Source organism: Hemiscyllium ocellatum, chromosome 18, assembly GCF_020745735.1.
Source record: "Hemiscyllium ocellatum isolate sHemOce1 chromosome 18, sHemOce1.pat.X.cur, whole genome shotgun sequence".
NCBI classification, from domain to species: Eukaryota; Metazoa; Chordata; class Chondrichthyes; order Orectolobiformes; family Hemiscylliidae; genus Hemiscyllium; species Hemiscyllium ocellatum.
The window spans coordinates 31937924-31956083 of record NC_083418.1 but is presented as its reverse complement, the minus strand read 5'-3'; the positions used below and the strand labels follow the sequence as shown (position 1 = coordinate 31956083).

General features: G+C 39.0%; 1 protein-coding gene across 1 annotated transcript in view; it reads right to left on the bottom strand.

Annotated features, from left to right (window-relative positions):
* The window catches only part of LOC132824287 (inner centromere protein-like), a 63980-nt gene that overhangs the window by 43004 nt on the left and 2816 nt on the right, over window positions 1-18160 (bottom strand). The window contains 4 exon segments of the mRNA XM_060838629.1: window positions 3999-4044; window positions 5922-6640; window positions 8035-8136; window positions 17873-18027. Of these exon segments, the coding sequence (XP_060694612.1) occupies window positions 3999-4044; window positions 5922-6640; window positions 8035-8136; window positions 17873-18021 (1016 nt within the window). The 5' untranslated portion in view covers window positions 18022-18027.

Here is an 18160-nt window from a genome sequence, read left to right as displayed (position 1 = left end):
AATGGACCTGAAGAATCTATTCCCCATCCCCAATCCATAATCTCTATATTCAGGAATGGTTTCTGTGGACTGGAAAGTAGCAAAGTATATTTCTCTATTCAAGTAGGAGGTTGTAGAAAACAGGAATCTGAAATCCAGTTAACTAGATATCCGTTGTAAGGAAGATGTTACAAATTGGTTAGAGAGATTATGGATGTGCACTTAGTCAAATATCTCTGAAACAGACCCTTCCATCCAACTAGTCCATGCCAATCACGTTTCCAAACTAAACAAAATTTATATATATCTTTAAAAAGCCCAAGTTAAATTGGAAGAGTCAGCATGGTTTCAAAGGGAAGTCATGTTTAACCAAATTTCTTTTCTGGAGGGAAAGTAGTTACCACAGTGCTAGCACAGCCTAGGCTGCCCTCTCAGAGAAATGACTGGTTTAACCAGAGGGTCACCACACCTCAAGTGAAGGAGGGGGTCAAGAAGGTGGACAGCTGATACAGTAAGTGTGCCATGAACCAGCCCATTCATCCAACTGAGCTAACTGACCGGAGGGAACAATATGCATGGTGAATGAAGGAACACAGGACGCATACAACATTTGGGTTTAAAAAGGCATTGGATATGGTGCCACAAAGATTAATGTGGCAAATAAAAACAAATTGTATGGGATAACAAGCATGGATATAAGTACAGCTGACAAAATAGATTATGCATAAAATGGATCCTTGCTGATTAACAACGTGATGTGGCTTCAACATTTTTCTTAAAGATCAAATTCCATGAATGACTTAAATAAGGGGAGCAAAAACATGGCAGATATATTTACAGAACACAAAGACCAGGAGGAAAAAGTTAAGCTGTGAAGACTAAGGAGGTTACAGATGGATATAAATTGAATGGGTGAGAAAAAGAATTGGAGGAATCTGATGTGAGAAAATGTGAAGTTGATCCTTTCAGCAGGAAAGAATGAAAAAGTAGATCATCTTAATTGGAGAATGACTGCAGAAATTCCAAAGGTGCAGAGAGATTTGGGCATTCTGGTGCAGGAGTTATTATGCAGGTACAGTATGCAATCAAGAAAGCTTGTCCTTTCGGAGGGGAACGGAACAAAATGCTTTAGTTGTTTAAAAAGATTATGCTTCAATTATGCAGGACATCATTGGACCAAATCTTGAACATGATATACAGCTATGGTATTTTTATTTAAGTGATGTAAGTGTATTAGAGATGGCTTACAAGATAAATGTTTGAAAGGAGTGGGTTGACTTTGAAGGTCTGACCTTGTTTCCACTGCAGATTTAAGAATGACAGAGACTTGAATGAACGAAACAGGATCCTGAACAATCTTGACAAGATGGATGCAGAAATGATGTTTCCTCATACGGGTCAGTGCAGAATTAAAATTGGCAGTTGCCCTTTCAGGCTAGAGAGGAGGAAAACCTTTTCCGCAAGTGTTGTGGTACTTTGGAACACAGCTTCACAAAATGATGGAGATGGGATTATGAAATCTTTTTACGACAGGAGTGGATAAAAAAAAAATGTTAGACAGGGGAATCTAAAGGTTTTGTTTTTTTAAAATATAAAAAAGGTTATGGGGTAGATGTGAATGTAGAATTCAAAGCAAACAGATTAGCAATTCTTGTCCTGAATGGCTGAGCAGGTTTGAAGGACAAATGGTCTAATTTGGCTTCTATTTCATATATTCAAAAAAGGACCAAGCAAGTTGCATCAACTGCAAAGTGATCAATTGTACATTTCTTAGATATTAACATATACTGGTCCACATGATTTGAGTTCACGAATGGAAGGTATTTTGAAACACAGACACCACATGAGAAAGACACAAAAGAAGAACCAGAGGCAAAAAGAACTACAGCAAAGGAACTGGGAATGTGAAGGTACAGATGCAGACAAGAAATACAGAGACTGAAACAGGAATACAATGAGAGAAGCAAATCACTCTCAGGAAGTAGTCAGCTTGTCGAAAGAAAAAAGGAGATCTTTGAATTAATGTGCAAGCTGGCCAAAAAAGTATAAACGCTTTACAAATTGAGTAACTTTGAGATGCTAAACCTTGGTTCTCCTGGCCACTTCTTCGTTGTACCACTCCCTATGGATCAGGTTCCCTTAGAGGTTGTGCGAAGAGCTTATCAGTTCTGGGCAAAAATTTGGAGCAGCATCCTGGAATTTTCTTTTTAAAGTAGTACTATAAAATTCATCAACATTACAAAACTGACTTTTTAAAAAAGAAAATAAAAGTAGTGTGGGCCTTTAGAAATATCTATTCTTTGAAAATGTCAGCTTGTCTCAGCTGCTATGGTGGAATATAATCACTTAGTCCAGACCGAGGAGGCAGAGGTTCAAGTCCCACCTGTTTCAGATGTTTTAGAAAATATCTAGATCACAATAGACTTAGGTATGTAGACCATACATTCTAAAGACTAGCAGACCATATCCAACAGCATATTTCTTCAACTATTTGTATTTAACAAGGTATTGATCATGTTTAGAAAACTTGCAACACAGGCATCCAACATAGATTCCGCACTTGAATTATCCCTTGTGTGCATAAAGTTATGTTGTTAATTTAGGATGGTCAGGCATGCAGTGTGGCACATACTTGTACTGGAAGCTGCATATTAATACATAGGGCCCTATTCTTTAGAGGCAAGAGAACATGTACACGCACTTTGCCCATTTCAACTCCATAAAAGTCATGACAACCAGGTTCTCAGTCCTATTTTAGTGACCATATTTCTCTCAATTAAATTCAACTTGTTTACACTATTTATCTTTTAGTTACTGTACAAAACGAATCTCAGGTTCAAATGTGGTGTTCATAGTTGGTTTGAAAAGTTTGAATGCATTGTAGACAAAAATGCATCCTGTTCATAAGATCATTTATCATTGATTCTGGTCAGGACAATTAGCCTGTTTAAGATTTAAACAAAGCCTGGCAGGGAACAGTCAACCATCATTATTTATTGCATTTATCATGGCAAGACCTCTAACAAGAGCACATTTGCTATCCAGTCAGCACTCTCCTCTCTCACACACACAGTACTTACATGTCGCTTTCCCCAAGAACAAATTTGCAAGAATACCAGGTTGAGTATAAGACAAAACAGTCTGGCAAACAGTCCCCCGCCCCCCCCACCAAGGCATATTTAAAAATAAAGACTTAAGCACGGTGGGAAATATTCCTGTACTAAGTGCATCTTTTACATTTGGACAGTTTTCATCTTCTACCACCCTTGACTACAACAACGGTCACAAACTTTCAGATATGGTACTAACGTTTGCGTAAATGAACTATGCAGCTTAAAAGCTGAAGCCTTGCAGAAAATTCTTAAAAGGTTTCAAAGCACTTTGCCAGTGAGTCTGGTTACTAGGTGTTATACAAAGTCAATCACCAAAAACAGGATGATTCAAAAAAAAAACTCACTCAAGTTTGAGAGACATGATTTCCCATGCACAAAGCCATGTTGACTACCCCTAAAAATCAGTCTTTGCCTTTATGAATAACAAATTGAAGTTTGAAGCTTGAGTAGTGACTAAAAAGGTAATTAACACAAACAAATTGGACTTCAATGAGAGAAATAAAGTCACTAAAATAGAACTTGTGAACCTGGTTTAGAAAGGATTTAACAAAGTCGGCAGAGTTCCCCATGTAAGAGCTATGCTACAAATCTATATTAGTTAGTGAATGCTAAATGGGAACAGGACCATTTGGTGACTGTTGTACTAGCCTATAGCATAATCTATTAAACACACTTGGGAAGGAAGCAGAGAGCAACTTGCATTTGTGAAAGGACTCCAGTTAAAGCAATTACCTCCAGGACATGGTTAGTATTACTGCTGTGGTTTCTACATTGAAACTAGTTTCTTGGGAGTTATAGAGCAAGACATCTTCCAGAGGAGATCTCCTTTAAGAGATGACAATTTTTTTAAAAAATGGATTATACTTCATTCAGCCACAAGCCAGCTACTCAAAAGACAAATCTCACCATTCTTCTTCCATATTTTTCTTCAATTTCTGAATAGAGTTATGATCTAAGGACAAAAGGAAAGGAAATTAATCAAAAGTGAAAAGAATGTTGGTATAAAACAAAACTTCCTGTGTCAAAGAGCTCAATCAAGTATTAGGTAAAGATTCAAGAAGCTGATACAAATAAAGTCTGTAGAATTAAATGGTCCAACCATATTCTAAAATTTGGAAGAATGTGTAGGTTAGGTGCATTAGTCAGGGGGAAAACGTAGAGTAATAGGGGAAAGGAGTCTGGTTGGGATACTCTTTAGAGGATTGGTGTGGATCTGTTGGGCCAAAAGGGCCTATTTCCATACTGTAGGGATTCTATGAAATGTTTCATGTTCAAAACCATCCTCATCAAGAGAATGAGAAACAGTACTAGATTCAAATTACAGCGTACTGAAAATTCATTGGGTGCAGTGAGGAACTGGGGTTGAAATACTGAAAAAGAACGAACAGGATTGCTGCTTAAAGTCACTACTGAAACATGACCACAAAGCACAGCATGTCTTTTATAATCGGGATTTATTTTCTCACTGTTAATGAACCCGTATAATTTCACTATCCTTGCTCAATTAGTTTGGCATATTAAATCGCTATTTTAAAATATTTTGCTGGCTCTTTCCACAGTTGGCTTCCATTAAACTGCAGCAACAGAGTCGAGAGACCGAATCCACAAAATCTGTATTTCTAGGAAGAGAAAGCAGAAACCTCCAGTAAAAAGACGACTTTTTGTTCCAAAATCTGAAGGAAAGAAAAGGGTAATCACACTGCTCAAGAACCAGTCAGCATACAGAGGTAATGAATGGACAAAAAGGTAAAGCTAAACAAATGCTCTTTGATCTGAAAGTTAAAAATGGAATTAACCAGATCAAGACTATCAGCTTTAGATAGAAAATTACCTTCATCATAATGAAATATCGTGGCCAAGTTTGTTTAGGTTTCTAGTAATTTAAAATTTCATTTGTTGGCAACAGCTCATCTAAGTCATCCTCGAAACCCAAAAGAAACTTACAATCTTTTTGGTTAATGCTGCATTTCATAATTTCTTTAGAAATGAAGGGCAATTAATTAGATTCTTTAGGCTTTAAAAAAAAACTTTGTACAATGGAAGAGCTTAAGATTCAATTTGACAGAAATTTGGCAAAAGTCCAAGGAGAACTCAAGATAGTCAATTATTCTCCAGAGAGTTTCTTTAAATTCTGGGTAGTTATAGCTTTTCCTTGTAATCCCTTCACTAATACAGCAAGGAGGTGATGCTAAAGATTTATATAAGTCACGGATTAGACTTTGCCTGGATTATTATGTAAGGTTATGGGTACTGCATAAGAATAATGTAAACACATTGCATAGAGTGCAGAAAAGACTTAGATAAATAGCTGCAGAGATGAGAATTTTTCAGTGATAATGGATAAATTGGAAAAGTGGACTATTCTCTGGAGAGAGAGTAGATCTGATTGAGGCTTGCAAAATTAGAGGGTGCTGAATGAAGGAGATTGGGAGAAACCACTTCCTTGTTAAAAGGACTACTAAAGAACAGGAAGATGCAGATTTCAAGTGATTTGCAAAAGAAGCAAGTGTAATGTGATAATGTTTTTCTTAAAACAGTTCAGTTCTGGAATGCATTGCCTGGAAGTGTAGTGGAAGCAGGTTCTATTGAGGCAGTAGATTATTTAACTAAAAAGCATATGCAAGATTATAGAGAAAAAGGCATGAGAATGGTGCAGTCATAGAGCTCATTTGGAGAGTCAGTAGGGCTCCACCTCAGAATAACCCTTTTATGATTGAATAGATTCTTTTAGCACAAGTTTTGGTCAAAAAAAAAGGTGCTCAGAAAGGAGAGCCTTTCTGCATTCAGAATACAAAGCAGCTGTGAATTTTCCTTAGTTTGAAAACTTACAACTGGAAGTAGAGGACTCCTGCATATTTTTTCTCCAGGCAATTGATTTGTGCGAAGATTTTCTGCTGGATTCCTGCACCACGGTAGTCCGTTGAACATTCAGTGAAAGTTTATCCATCAATCTGAAGCAGCTGGACCGGCGACTGCTAATGCTTTTCCGTACCGATCTGCGATTATGGTTGCGAACAAGCTCATTTTCAACTTCCCCAGAGTTGGAACCCCCATCTGCAATGGGGGTATCGCTTAACTCCCAGTTAGCTAAATGGGTGTCTCCAGTAAGTGGATTTACTTTAGCAGTAACATCAATTTTCAGCTTCATTGCTTCAGGATTTGAGCTGCTGGGGTTCACTGCAGTTTCCAAAATAGTTTCACACTCAGGTTGTTTTGCTTTAACGGTTTCTTGAAACAAGTTCACATCTTCAGAAATCTGAAAAGATTGAGCTAAGTTGGCCACATGATTCGTCTGCAATTCTGGAGGCTTGCAGTCATTCAGCGACAATTCAATCAATGGAACTCTATTAACTGGGACAATATTGTGTTGTTCAGTTTCTAGATTGGCCATTGTTGCTCTTGAAGGTGACTCTGATTGTGAGAGATGAACAGGACAGGCTTGCTCAGTTCTGCTCTTATAGTTACCATTATTTTCCACAAAGATTCTGTTTAAGAGTTTCGGCCGCCGAACTGAAGAACGTCTTAAACTTCTTCGGCTTCTAGAAAACCTGGAAACAAATTTTTAAAATACAAAGATGCTTAAGTAATTTAGCAGTTGGATTTGTCAATCTCAAAAATGGAGAATAAATCACTTTTCCTCCATTACTTAAAAAAAATTGCATTTTTATGAAATCAATTCATAGTAGCAAAATTTTATAACATTAATAGAAACAATGTATTCTATCATTATAAAATTACAATCTTCAGGAGAAACATTTCTCATTTAGATCTAAACAAAATTAACAGCAACGTAAATGTTGCTTATAAAACCACATTGCTATCTCACATTGAAAAACCCTGCCATGCAGGCAAGGGTTGGCCTGGTTGAGAGACATCAGGTGCATGATTGATTTGAGGACTCTGCCCCAAGTGCTTGAATTTGAATAGCTGCTCCATGGCATTAAGCATCAATTATTTGCAACTTGGAACAGCCAACAATCCATCGAGAAGACTCCTGTCAACCAGGCTTTGAAAATCACTGCACTAACAGCGTGGAAAATTCTTGTCCCCTTTTCAGGGACTATACCAGCCAAAGACATTGAATCTAAATGTTTTTTGGGAATAGGATTAGGTAACAAATACATTGACGATAGAGTTTGTCTCTAAAGGAACACTTCACTGCTCTGATGGAGATGCTTAATACTCTCCTAATGCATTCGAAGGCATTAAAGCTAGCCACAACATGTAATACCAACCAAGCAGAATAAACAGTCATTTGCATTTGAAATAGACTGCATAACTGTTTGAAGAAATGAAAACAAAGTAACTAATTTATACCTTCAAACTGCATGATTAAGCTACACTGACTTGCTCGGTAAAAGCAAGTCAACAATAAAAAAATGATTTTCCATTAGTTTTTGGAGAGTGAAGCAATTAGCTGAACTGTGTTAGCTCCTAACTCTTCCAAGTCACAAATATCTTATAGTTCATTATGTTGTATGGTTTCCTTTTTATGGTTCACCTTTCACCCTTAGCACCATTTAAAAAAATTAATTGCAGCATCAGGTCTTACGGTTGTTTAGCCTGTCGGAAAAATAGAGAGGAAGGTTTTTCACATCTCCAACCGTCCGGGTATAAACTGAATACACCATTTATCCTGCCCAAGAAAATCAGAACAACTTGATCAATCCGAGTTGTTACCACAGTTGAACAAGTTTATTCTATAAAAGATCACACCTTTGTGTTATCATTTTAGGTTTGCAAAATGAGTTTTACCAAACCACCAATGTTTCTTCGATGATTATTCAATGTAACATTAGTTGAGAAAAGAAAAATGTCATAGTCAAAAGAAACAAATGGCAATTCATATCTCTGGGGGAATTTTGGCTTTTAAAAATCACTACTGAAAACAATTGAGATAGGTTCAATCCCAGTGCCAGGGTTCACTAAATGGCACTGATACCCTTACCTATAATTTGAATCCTGAATTACAGATAGACGCTTTCTAAGCAGTTTTCTTTCTGAAGGGGTTTTTGGCATCAACTCTGGCTCTCCATTAAAGTCACTGAAAAACATAAGCTAATAAATATTTCCATTGAAATTGATAAAATACATTAATTCTTCTCCATAATGACCATTGATTAAAATGAATGAAGGATAGGTTGAAGTTATTAATCTTGTGACTTAGTATAAGCATGTTCATATCAAACTGATTTTCTTGATATAAAAATTGCTGGACAGTTTAGAGGATGTTAGCGAGTGTTAAGATTTGTAGCTCAGGTTGAGGTTCTGAATGTAGGTTTGCTCACTGAGCTGAAGGGCCATTTTCAGATGTGCTTCGTCCAGAGACACCTAGTATGATGAAGAAATGTCTGAAAATGCTCAGCGAGCAAACCTACATCCAGGTTAGAGGGAAATGCTACGACATCACAATGCCAGGGGCGAGAAAATAGGTATGTGCACAAAAAGGAATATCCAAGTGTTCATCATACACTTGTTTCAAAAGCATATATTCAAACAATGATCTCATGTTATCTGGCAACTAATCTTTTCTCGATTACAAGCTTGAGAACACATCTAGGGTTGCCAAGGAAGTGGGCAGCATGGTGACACAGTGGTTAGCATTGCTGCCTCAACAGCACCAGAGAATTGGGTTCAATTCCCACCTCAGGCGACTGACTGTGTGGAGTTTGCATGTTCTCCCCGTGTCTGCGTGGGTTTCCTCCGGGTGCTCCAGTTTCCTCCCATAGTCCAAAGATGTGCGAGTCAGGAGAATTGGCTATGCTAAATTGCCTGTAGTGTTAGGTAAGGTGGGTTGTGCTTCGGCGGGTCGGTAGGGACTTGTTGGGCTGAAGGGCAAAAACAATGACTGCAGATGCTGGAAACCAGATTCTGGATCAGTGGTGCAGGCAGCATCCAACGAGCAGCGAACTCGACGTTTCGGGCAAAAGCCCTTCATCAGGAATAAAGGCAGTGAGCTGGAAGCAGGGAGAGATAAGCTAGAGGAGGGTGGGGTGGGGAGAGAATAGCATAGAGTACAATGCGTGAGTGGGGGAGGGGATGAAGGTGATAGGTCAGGGAGGAGTGGATAGGTGGAAAAGAAGATAGGCAGATTGGACAAGTCCGGACAAGTCATGGGGACAGTGCTGAGCTAGAAGTTTGAAACTAGGTGGGGGAAGGGGAAACGAGGAAGCTGTTGAAGACCACATTGATGCCTTGGGGTTGAAGTGTTCCGAGGCGGACGATGAGGCGTTCTTCCTCCAGGCGTCTGGTGGTGAGGGAGCGGTGGTGAAAGAGGCCCAGGACCTCCATGTCCTTGGCAGAGTGGGGGGAAAAAAAAAAAAAGAGTTGAAATGTTGGGCCACAGGGCGGTGTGGTCGATTGGTGCGGGTGTCTCGGAGATGTTCCCTAAAGCGCTCTGCTAGGAGACGCCCAGTCTCCCCAACGTAGAGGGGACCGCATCGGGAGCAACGGATACATGATATTAGTGGATGTGCAGGTAAAACTTTGATGGATGTGGAAGGCAACAGATTCCTCCTTTCCCCTTCCCCCACCTCATCCTAGTTTCAAACTTCCAGCTCAGCACTGTCACCATGACTTGTCCGGACTTGTCCAACTTGCCTATCTTCTTTTCCACCTATCCACTCCTCCCTGACCTATCACCTTCATCCCCTCCCCCACTCATGCATTGTACCCTATGCTACTCTCTCCCCACCCCACCCTCCTCTAGCTTATCTCTCCATGCTTCCAGCTCACTGCCTTTATTCCTGATGAAGGGCTTTTGCCCGAAACGTCAATTTCGCTGCTCATTGGATGCTGCCTGAACTGCTGTGCTCTTCCAGCACCACTGATCCAGAGTTGTTGGGCCGAAGGGTCTGTTTCCACAATAAGCAATCTAATTGGTACAGAAAGCAAAACAAATGGCATCTGAAGATGTAGACCTTCTCTCAGTGAGAAATGAGTGTTTGAATCAGGTTCAAAAGTAGTCAGAAGAAAAAAAAGATTAACAAATGAGTGAATAAAATTGATCAAATTCACTGCAGTTTACTGAATAAATAAATTGAATAAATAACCATTTGCGTTTGAAATACACTGCTTACAATGGAAGTTTTAATTGATTCAAGAAATGAAAACCAAGTAGTGTTTGAAATTGGACATCTAAGCAATGGAAATTGTGTACTTAAAATCAGTTCAGATAGTTTTTTTTACTTGGTACCAAGCCAAGTGAATTTCTTGGTTCAAGCAAGGATAAGAAAACTTCATTCAAAAATCAGTACTTTCCAAATCCTTTTGCCAATTACAAACTCTTTGGTTGAAAGCAACAATTTTGTAGCAGGTTCTGTCCCATTCCGGCTGATATCTCAACACGATCTCTTCGAGACTGCATTTTAGACACCATAAAATCAAATTGCTGAAATGCTCAGGTCTGACAGTACCTGTGCAGAGAGAAGTTTTCAGTCTCTTCCCCCTCAGATTCAGATGTTGCCAGACCTGCTAAACACAACCAGCATTTTGTTCTTATTTCAGATTTCCAAATTCAACAAAATTTGATCTTTGTAGAAAGTGGACAGAGTTTATTTGGCTTGGAGGACGCAAATATATTAAATATTATTTTCACAAATTCAATTTCCAGAGTAGGCTAAACTGCTGTAAACAGGAGCCACAATTTATTTTTCCAAAGTCTACTTTGTTCCCAAACCAACTGTAGCTTACCACCATCTAGACAGATCAAGAACTAAATAGATCAAAAACAGCTTGATAAACTCAGCAGACCCAGCAACATCTGAGAAGAAACATCGGGTTGACGTTTCAGGGCTGGTGACCGTTCCTCAGAACTGTTCCGAGGAACGGTCACCAGACCTGAAACATCAACTCTGATTTTTCTTCAGCTGCTGCCAAAATCGGCTGAGCTTTTCCAGCAACTTCTGTTTTTGTTCTGATTTGCAACAAGTGCAGCTCTTTTGGTTTTTATCAAGAACAACAATTGACCATTTAATCCATTAAAAAGTCTTGCATTTTTTCTCATCCTTTTCAACTTCAGGTCATTCTAATTCACTTCACAAACAAAACAAAAACAAACAAGCCACTGCAGTATAGTAATTGCTGTAGAAAGTGCTCCATGCAGATTGGTTCACAAAGATTCAAAAACAAAAATGATGATGATGCCTAGATATTTTGTTTAGCTATTAGCTGCATTATGAACACTGGACAACATTCCTTTGAAACAGTACCATGGAATCTCATATCTACAGAGTCCAACTCAGCCATTTGCTTGACCATGCCAATTTGAAATAGCAACCCTATCGAGTAGAACTCTTATCAACCATTTCAACGGTTTTGCATCCGAGACATTCTATGTTTTCACAAACCATGTGTGGAGAAATTTTTGACATTTGTGCCACATGGTTTGAATTTTATTGCATTCTTATATTTGAATTCTATATTTCAAATTTTTTCAGTAAAAAGATTTCAAAGTACATCACTCCTCAATTTCAATAAAACTTTAGTCATATTCTAAGTCTTTCATTTGGTCTAGCCATTACATTCAAAGAGTTTAGCCAAAGTAGTTTATCCATTAAAAACTCTTTTCTGCTATGGTTCTTTGCATTTACTATTCCAATCAATATAAACTTTAATACTGCTTTATTAAATAATCTTTATATCCAAGGCCCACAATTTCCATCAGCATTTTCTCTTTCTGCCATTTAGATTGTAACCCCCTCACTGTTTCTCTCACTACCTCACATCAAATGCACCTGTCATTTCTTAGCCTGTTCATTTAACCAATATTATTGGTTTCTCATTTACTTCTACAATTCATTTGTGCCTTTTTAATAATTGGTAGGTATGAACATTTTTACAGTAGACAATGGCAGAGGAGGGGGGAGGTGGAGATTAGACCATCGAGACTGCATCAGAAAGCTAGGAAATGAGGAAAGGGTGGGCCTTGGGAGATGGTGTGTGTTTAGATCACTTTTCTTTGGTGGGGGGAGAAAAGGGAACAACAGGCCCAAGATAATGCTGAAAGTGACTAAGGTAGTGAGATCAGGCACAGAAGACTAAACAATGCGATGAACTATATCTGGAACTAGAGGCTTTACTTGTATTTAACAGGGTGATGGTGATGCACCATTGATCTCAACTTTAGCAAGCAGATGGAGAGGGGGAAGTATAATCATGGTGTAGGTCCTGGAACCTTTTGGTGAAGCTAATCAGAATTGCTTTCTCTAATTTTAAAGTGTGACAATAGTCAGGTTAGATTGTGTCCTTGTTCACCACAGTTGATGAACAGCATAATCAAGCACTTTTATGCTGCCAAGCGTAGCAGATGTAGTAACTAGTGGTGTCGAAACAAAATCAGATTTCAAGGAGGCTAAATGCTAAGTGATCTTACTCATGGAGCAGGAGAGGAAAACAATGTGAACCAAACCTTAGGACAGGAGGCATAGAATGTGGCCTTTCCACCCAATGTCAGCAGGGGCTCTGATGCTGCTACGAAAGTGCTCCATACCATCATAGCAGGTTGGAGATTTTCCATTCTGAAATCCCACATCCACACAACATACTAGGTTTGCATGCAGACAGTATAAAGAGACTCATTCATGACATCTATTCCCAATTGAGGGACTTTACATTAGGGAAGGGAGCCTGCCACAAGACATTCACACTTTCTTCCCACAAAACAGTTGTTGACTTCTTCCCTGCACAGGTTCACTATATCTGGGGACAGAGACAGGTCTACGGCACAGACAAATAAAGACCCTTTGGCCCACTGAGTCTGCACTAGTTTAAAAATAACCATCTAATTATTCTAATCCCATTTTCTAGATCTTGGCCCATAGCCTTGTATGCCTTCGTATCACATACATCTAAATATTACTTAAAATGTTGAGGGTTTCTGCCTCTATCACCCTTTACAGGTAGTGAGCTCCAGATTCTTACTACGCTGTGGATGAAATAAAAACTCCTCCCCTTGTCCTTATGTCACCCTAGTGAACCTATTCTGAACTGCCTCCAGTATAGTTTCTTAAATAAAGATATACATAGCACTGTTGGTATGGTCTCATCAACTCTATTGTACTTATTACAGAATCATAAATAGGAACAGGATTAAACCATTTAGCCCAGTCATCCCATTCTATAGGATCATGACTGATCCAACATTTCTCTTATTCACTTTCCTTACCTTTTCTTGATTATCCTACTGATCCAGGACCCCTCTCAGACAGAAATATACACAAGGTCACACCACTGATAGCTCTCTGCGCAAGGAGTTCAAAAGACTCAACCCACAAGAAATTCCTCCTCAGCTCAGTTTTAAATTGCAGCTGACCTTCCAATCATCATTTGAGACTATGCCCTCTGGTCGTAGACTCCCCCACAAGGGAAGCATCCCCTCAGCATTTCCCCTGCCACCATTTAAGAGTCCTACATATTTCAATGAGATCGCCTCTTATTATTCTAAATTTCAAGCAAGTCCAAACTCAAGCTTTGCTCATTAGACAACGCCTCCACTTGTATTAAGACTATCGCACCATTTGTACTCCAATCCCCTTGCAATGAAGCTCCATGTACCTTCCTAGTAACTTGCTGTCACTGCATGTTGACAAGTGTGATTTATGCATACCATGGGCTTTAGGACTTCTGCCATGCCTCTGGTTACTAAAATATGTTTAACAAAAGTAAACTCAAAATTTACTCATGTAAACAGTTCCAGGGATGAGGAATGTGACATGGTGATGGATTGGAGAAGTTAGGACTGTTTTCTGTGGACAAACAGAAACGATTTGATAGAGATGTTTAAAATCATGAGGTCTACAGAGTAGATGGGGGAAAACTTGTTACCATTTGTGAACACCGATTAAGAACTAGTGAGTACAAACTAAATTAAATTAATTGGCAACAGAAAACCTTTTCATACAGTGAGCCGTTAGTGTACAAATACAGATTAGAGACAGAAGTAGACCATTCAGTCCCTTGAGCATGCTCTACCATTCAATTAAATCCTATATGATCAGTTGGCGTTTGGAATTTTATATTCCCATCTATCCCCAATAACCTTTGATTTCTTGTCCAAAGATCTAACATCAACTTAATTCAATGGCCATAAATCCACCCCTTTCAAGCAACCCCTAACTTTTTATTTTAGGAAACATCTTTGTGCGTACCATGTCAGGGCCATTCAGGGTCTCGTATAATTCAATAAGTCATCCCTCGTTCTCAAAATCCAGTAGGAACAAACAGCCTGTTCAGTATTTGCTGAAGTAAACCCACTCATTTAAAGCTCAAAACGTCCTCTGAACAACTTCCATTTACATCCTTCCAAGGAGACCAAAACTGCACAAGCTATTTGAAATGCTTTCTTACCAATGCCTTGAAGAATAATCAATTTTATTCTCAATTCCTCTCATAAAATAAGGGAGAACCCCATGTACCAATTAATTTGCTTATTGAAGGACTCCTGCCCAGAAAACACCTAAATCTGTCGACTTCTTGAAACTCTGCAGCTATTCTCAGTTTTTTTTTGTAAGAAGAGTGAAAAAACATTCTCCCCCACATTAGATGCCATCTGGCCAGATTTTTGACTGCTCACTTAATCCATCACAACCTACCACTTCGTGACATACAAAGATAGGAAAATGGCAGCTGCAAATTTACCACTTTTGCTCCCTTCATCCAATTTATATCCATAAACTGTAAATAAAACGTCCACAGTACACCCTTTTCATCATATCCTTCCAATCAGAAAGAGGTCCATTTATGCAGACTCTTCTCTGCAAACTAACCTTCTATCCGTGCTAATGTTACCCCTTACACCATGCACTCCAACTTCATACAATAATCGTTAATGTAGTAACTTGTCAGACAATATCTGGACAGCCCATTTATTCGTGACAAACCTTATTCAAACAAGTTAGTTAAACAGGATTTTTCTTTAATGAAACCATGCCAACTCAATTGTTCAGCCATTACCTCAAATGATTGATTCTAACACCTTCCCCATAACAGGCATCAAGCTATGGCAAATTATCCTTGTTACATATCAGTTTGATAGAATTTTTGTACAATCAAACAAAATTTGGAAAATTAACACCAGTTATATCAACTACCCCATTACACAGAGCTAGAAGGCAATACTTCAATTGGCATATTGATGGCAATGCACAGAACCTGGGAGGAAACATTGCTGGAGCTCGGTTTGGAGGTTGACAAGGGGAGTCAGATCAGTACGTGTCATTTGCAACCTCTACTGTTTCTTTCTTTTGGGGTAGCCCATCTCTTAAGGCCCTAGGATGAAGTTTATCAAGAACTGTGGGTTTATCACAACTGCAGCTCCATCAATTAGCCCAGTGGAAGGGACAGTTCTAATCAATTTGTGGAGACATTCAAAGTAGACTCTGGTTTGGAAAAGGAATATGCAGGTTTATGGGGAGAAAGCAGAAAATGCCATGCTTACTCAGTCATGCAGGTATGATGGGTCAAGTAGCCTCCTTCAGTGCTCTAACATTTGTGGATTGAGAGGTGTACAAATAAGTCTAGTCATCATCCTATGTTGTGCTGACTTGTAGTTATACTTGGATTTAAAAACAAAAACAAACATTTTGCTGTTTGGTATTTACACACACACACAGCTACTCTCAAGTCTGAACAACTAATGGATGATACAATGATGTCTCACCAAGGTTTATTTTTCCCCTTCAGCAATCTACTCTTGCACTTTTCAACACCACTTTAACTTGTTGGTCTCTGGCACCTTTGCATTTTAGTTTCATTCACACTCAAGTTTACCCAAAGTCACAAGAACATAGAACTCAACAAGAGAGCAATTAAGACAAATTATGCATTCAAGGAGAGACTGGATAAACAAACCAGAACAGAGGATTAAGTAGGAGTTAGAGGAGGAAGAATGGTGGGAGGTGGAGTGGAACATCAACTCATCATTTTGAGCTGTATATTAACTTTAATTCTACGATAAAAACACTTTTATTCTGGATTATTGTTCAAGATTGGAAAAGCATACTAATAAACCAAGGGCAGTTAACGGAGATGCTGCAATATTTTACGAAGTTTTATGGCAACTCATACAAGTTGGTTACATTGTTGCTTTGTTAAAAGCTAGTAGTAAAGATATTTGAGACTTAATGGCAACTGAGATGTACATAAAGGGCAAGTATGCCCAGAGACATACTATTGCTTGAGTTTTCAGTGGGGACTAGCTGTGTCATCCAAGAATTATCAGCCTGACGATAACTACTGGGCAGTCGGACAGTATGTACTGGGTAGTAGATAGGCAGTGCTTGCTGAAACGTGACATATATTTTCATCAGAAGCCCAATTTATAACTTATCTGTCAGGTAGACCTAGGCTAACAAAACATGTGCCAATGCTCTGTCCTGAAGAACTCTATTACAAATCGAGAGGAACCTTGATTATTGGAATATCAATTATCTGAAGGAGATCGAGGTCCTGATAGAAACATTACGTCAAAGAGCTGTATCAACCCTAATCGCATCTTTTATTCATAGGTACAAATGATTAAAAACAAACTCGGCTCACTGAAATGCTCCCGAGAACAGTCCTGGACAGTCCAGGCACCGTCTCCAAATAACTGACCTCCTGCCCTCTCTCTTCCCGCAACACTTTCCGAGTTCTACACAGGGGCATACCCTGAAACTCCCTTCCCAGAAAATCTCTCAAAACGTTGTCCCGTACAGGGTAGAGGTGGAATGTGTCAAAAAGTTGCAGTAACATTGTGAGCGTCTGGAGACTTACCTCAAAGGCAGCAGCAGTCTTATTATTGGTGTACAAACCAGCTGCCCCAGGGAAGGGGTGGGGTTGGGAAAAAAAAAATCAGGCCTGGGGCAGGGGGTGGTGGTGAACAGGGGCGGGGTTGGAGGTGTACAGAGTGGGAGTGGATGGAGTTGGGGCAGGCAAGGGGTGGGTTCTTGCACAGTGTGTTGCTGCCTACTCTCCTGAACAGGGAGCAGACTTCACAGAAAACTTTGAGCCCCAGAGGAAATCAATTAACAATAATAATCCATTATCTGAACGAAGTAGTGCCCGTCCATCTTGTCCAGATAATTGAGGTTCTTCTGTAAATAGGTTCCAACCCCAGGAAAACCATTATGAACTGTTCGAATACAATGCTATAGTCTAAACTCTATTCTTCTTCTACTAAGCCCCTCACCACATATACTTGACAGACAAAACATTAGGGCTATGGATGGAGGAAAGAAAAACTGGGAAGCAGTTCATGGGCGCCAGTCCACAGCATTCGCCAAGAAGAACATTTTGCTTGCTGGGAATTTCAGTTTTAAAAATCTCTTTTCACCAAGTTACTGGTTAATGTACAAGGAACAAGAGACTCTGTAGCTAACAACTTCACCTTACAGCAACTGAGTAAGGGAAAATGAACTGCCTTTCTTCAGCCATTTTACTGGACAGAAAGACACACCATCTGGCCCATGTCAAAGGTTTCTGCTAGTATTATGCACACTCATGCAGTGACTAAAAGATTGAAAAATTAATTTATCAACTGTCTTGTATCTGTAGTAACGAATTGAAAAAGGATAAACAAACAAGATCAGAAAACAGTAAGGACTAGCAAGTACTAGAGAGACACCTCATCAAATACTGTGGACTAGTACTATTGAATTACATTCCCTTAAATTTTTTTCTTTCTTTGCACAGAACACAAGTTTTTACCAAAATCGGTATTGTTGTTACACAAAATTTGGATCATCTCAGCAAATACATCTCCTTCTCAACATAAGGAGAGATAGTTTTAGCAGTATGCTCACCAGATAAACATCTTTGTGGCTTCCTCCTGGATTTCTTTTAACCATACTTCATTTGCTTTAAAGTCTTCAATAAGATCATTCAGTTTCTCACCAAAAAACTTCAGCATGTTATCAGTATCCACAAATGCGATGGCTGTTCTTGAAGCCATCGTGCTCTTAAATGGGGAAAAAAAAAGTTAACACAGTCAGAGTAACCAAATGCAAGCAGCTTAAAATTATTAAGAGCTTAGCAAGACACCAGTTGTCCTTAAAAAAAATTAAAAAAAAGAATTATGTATGCTGGAAACT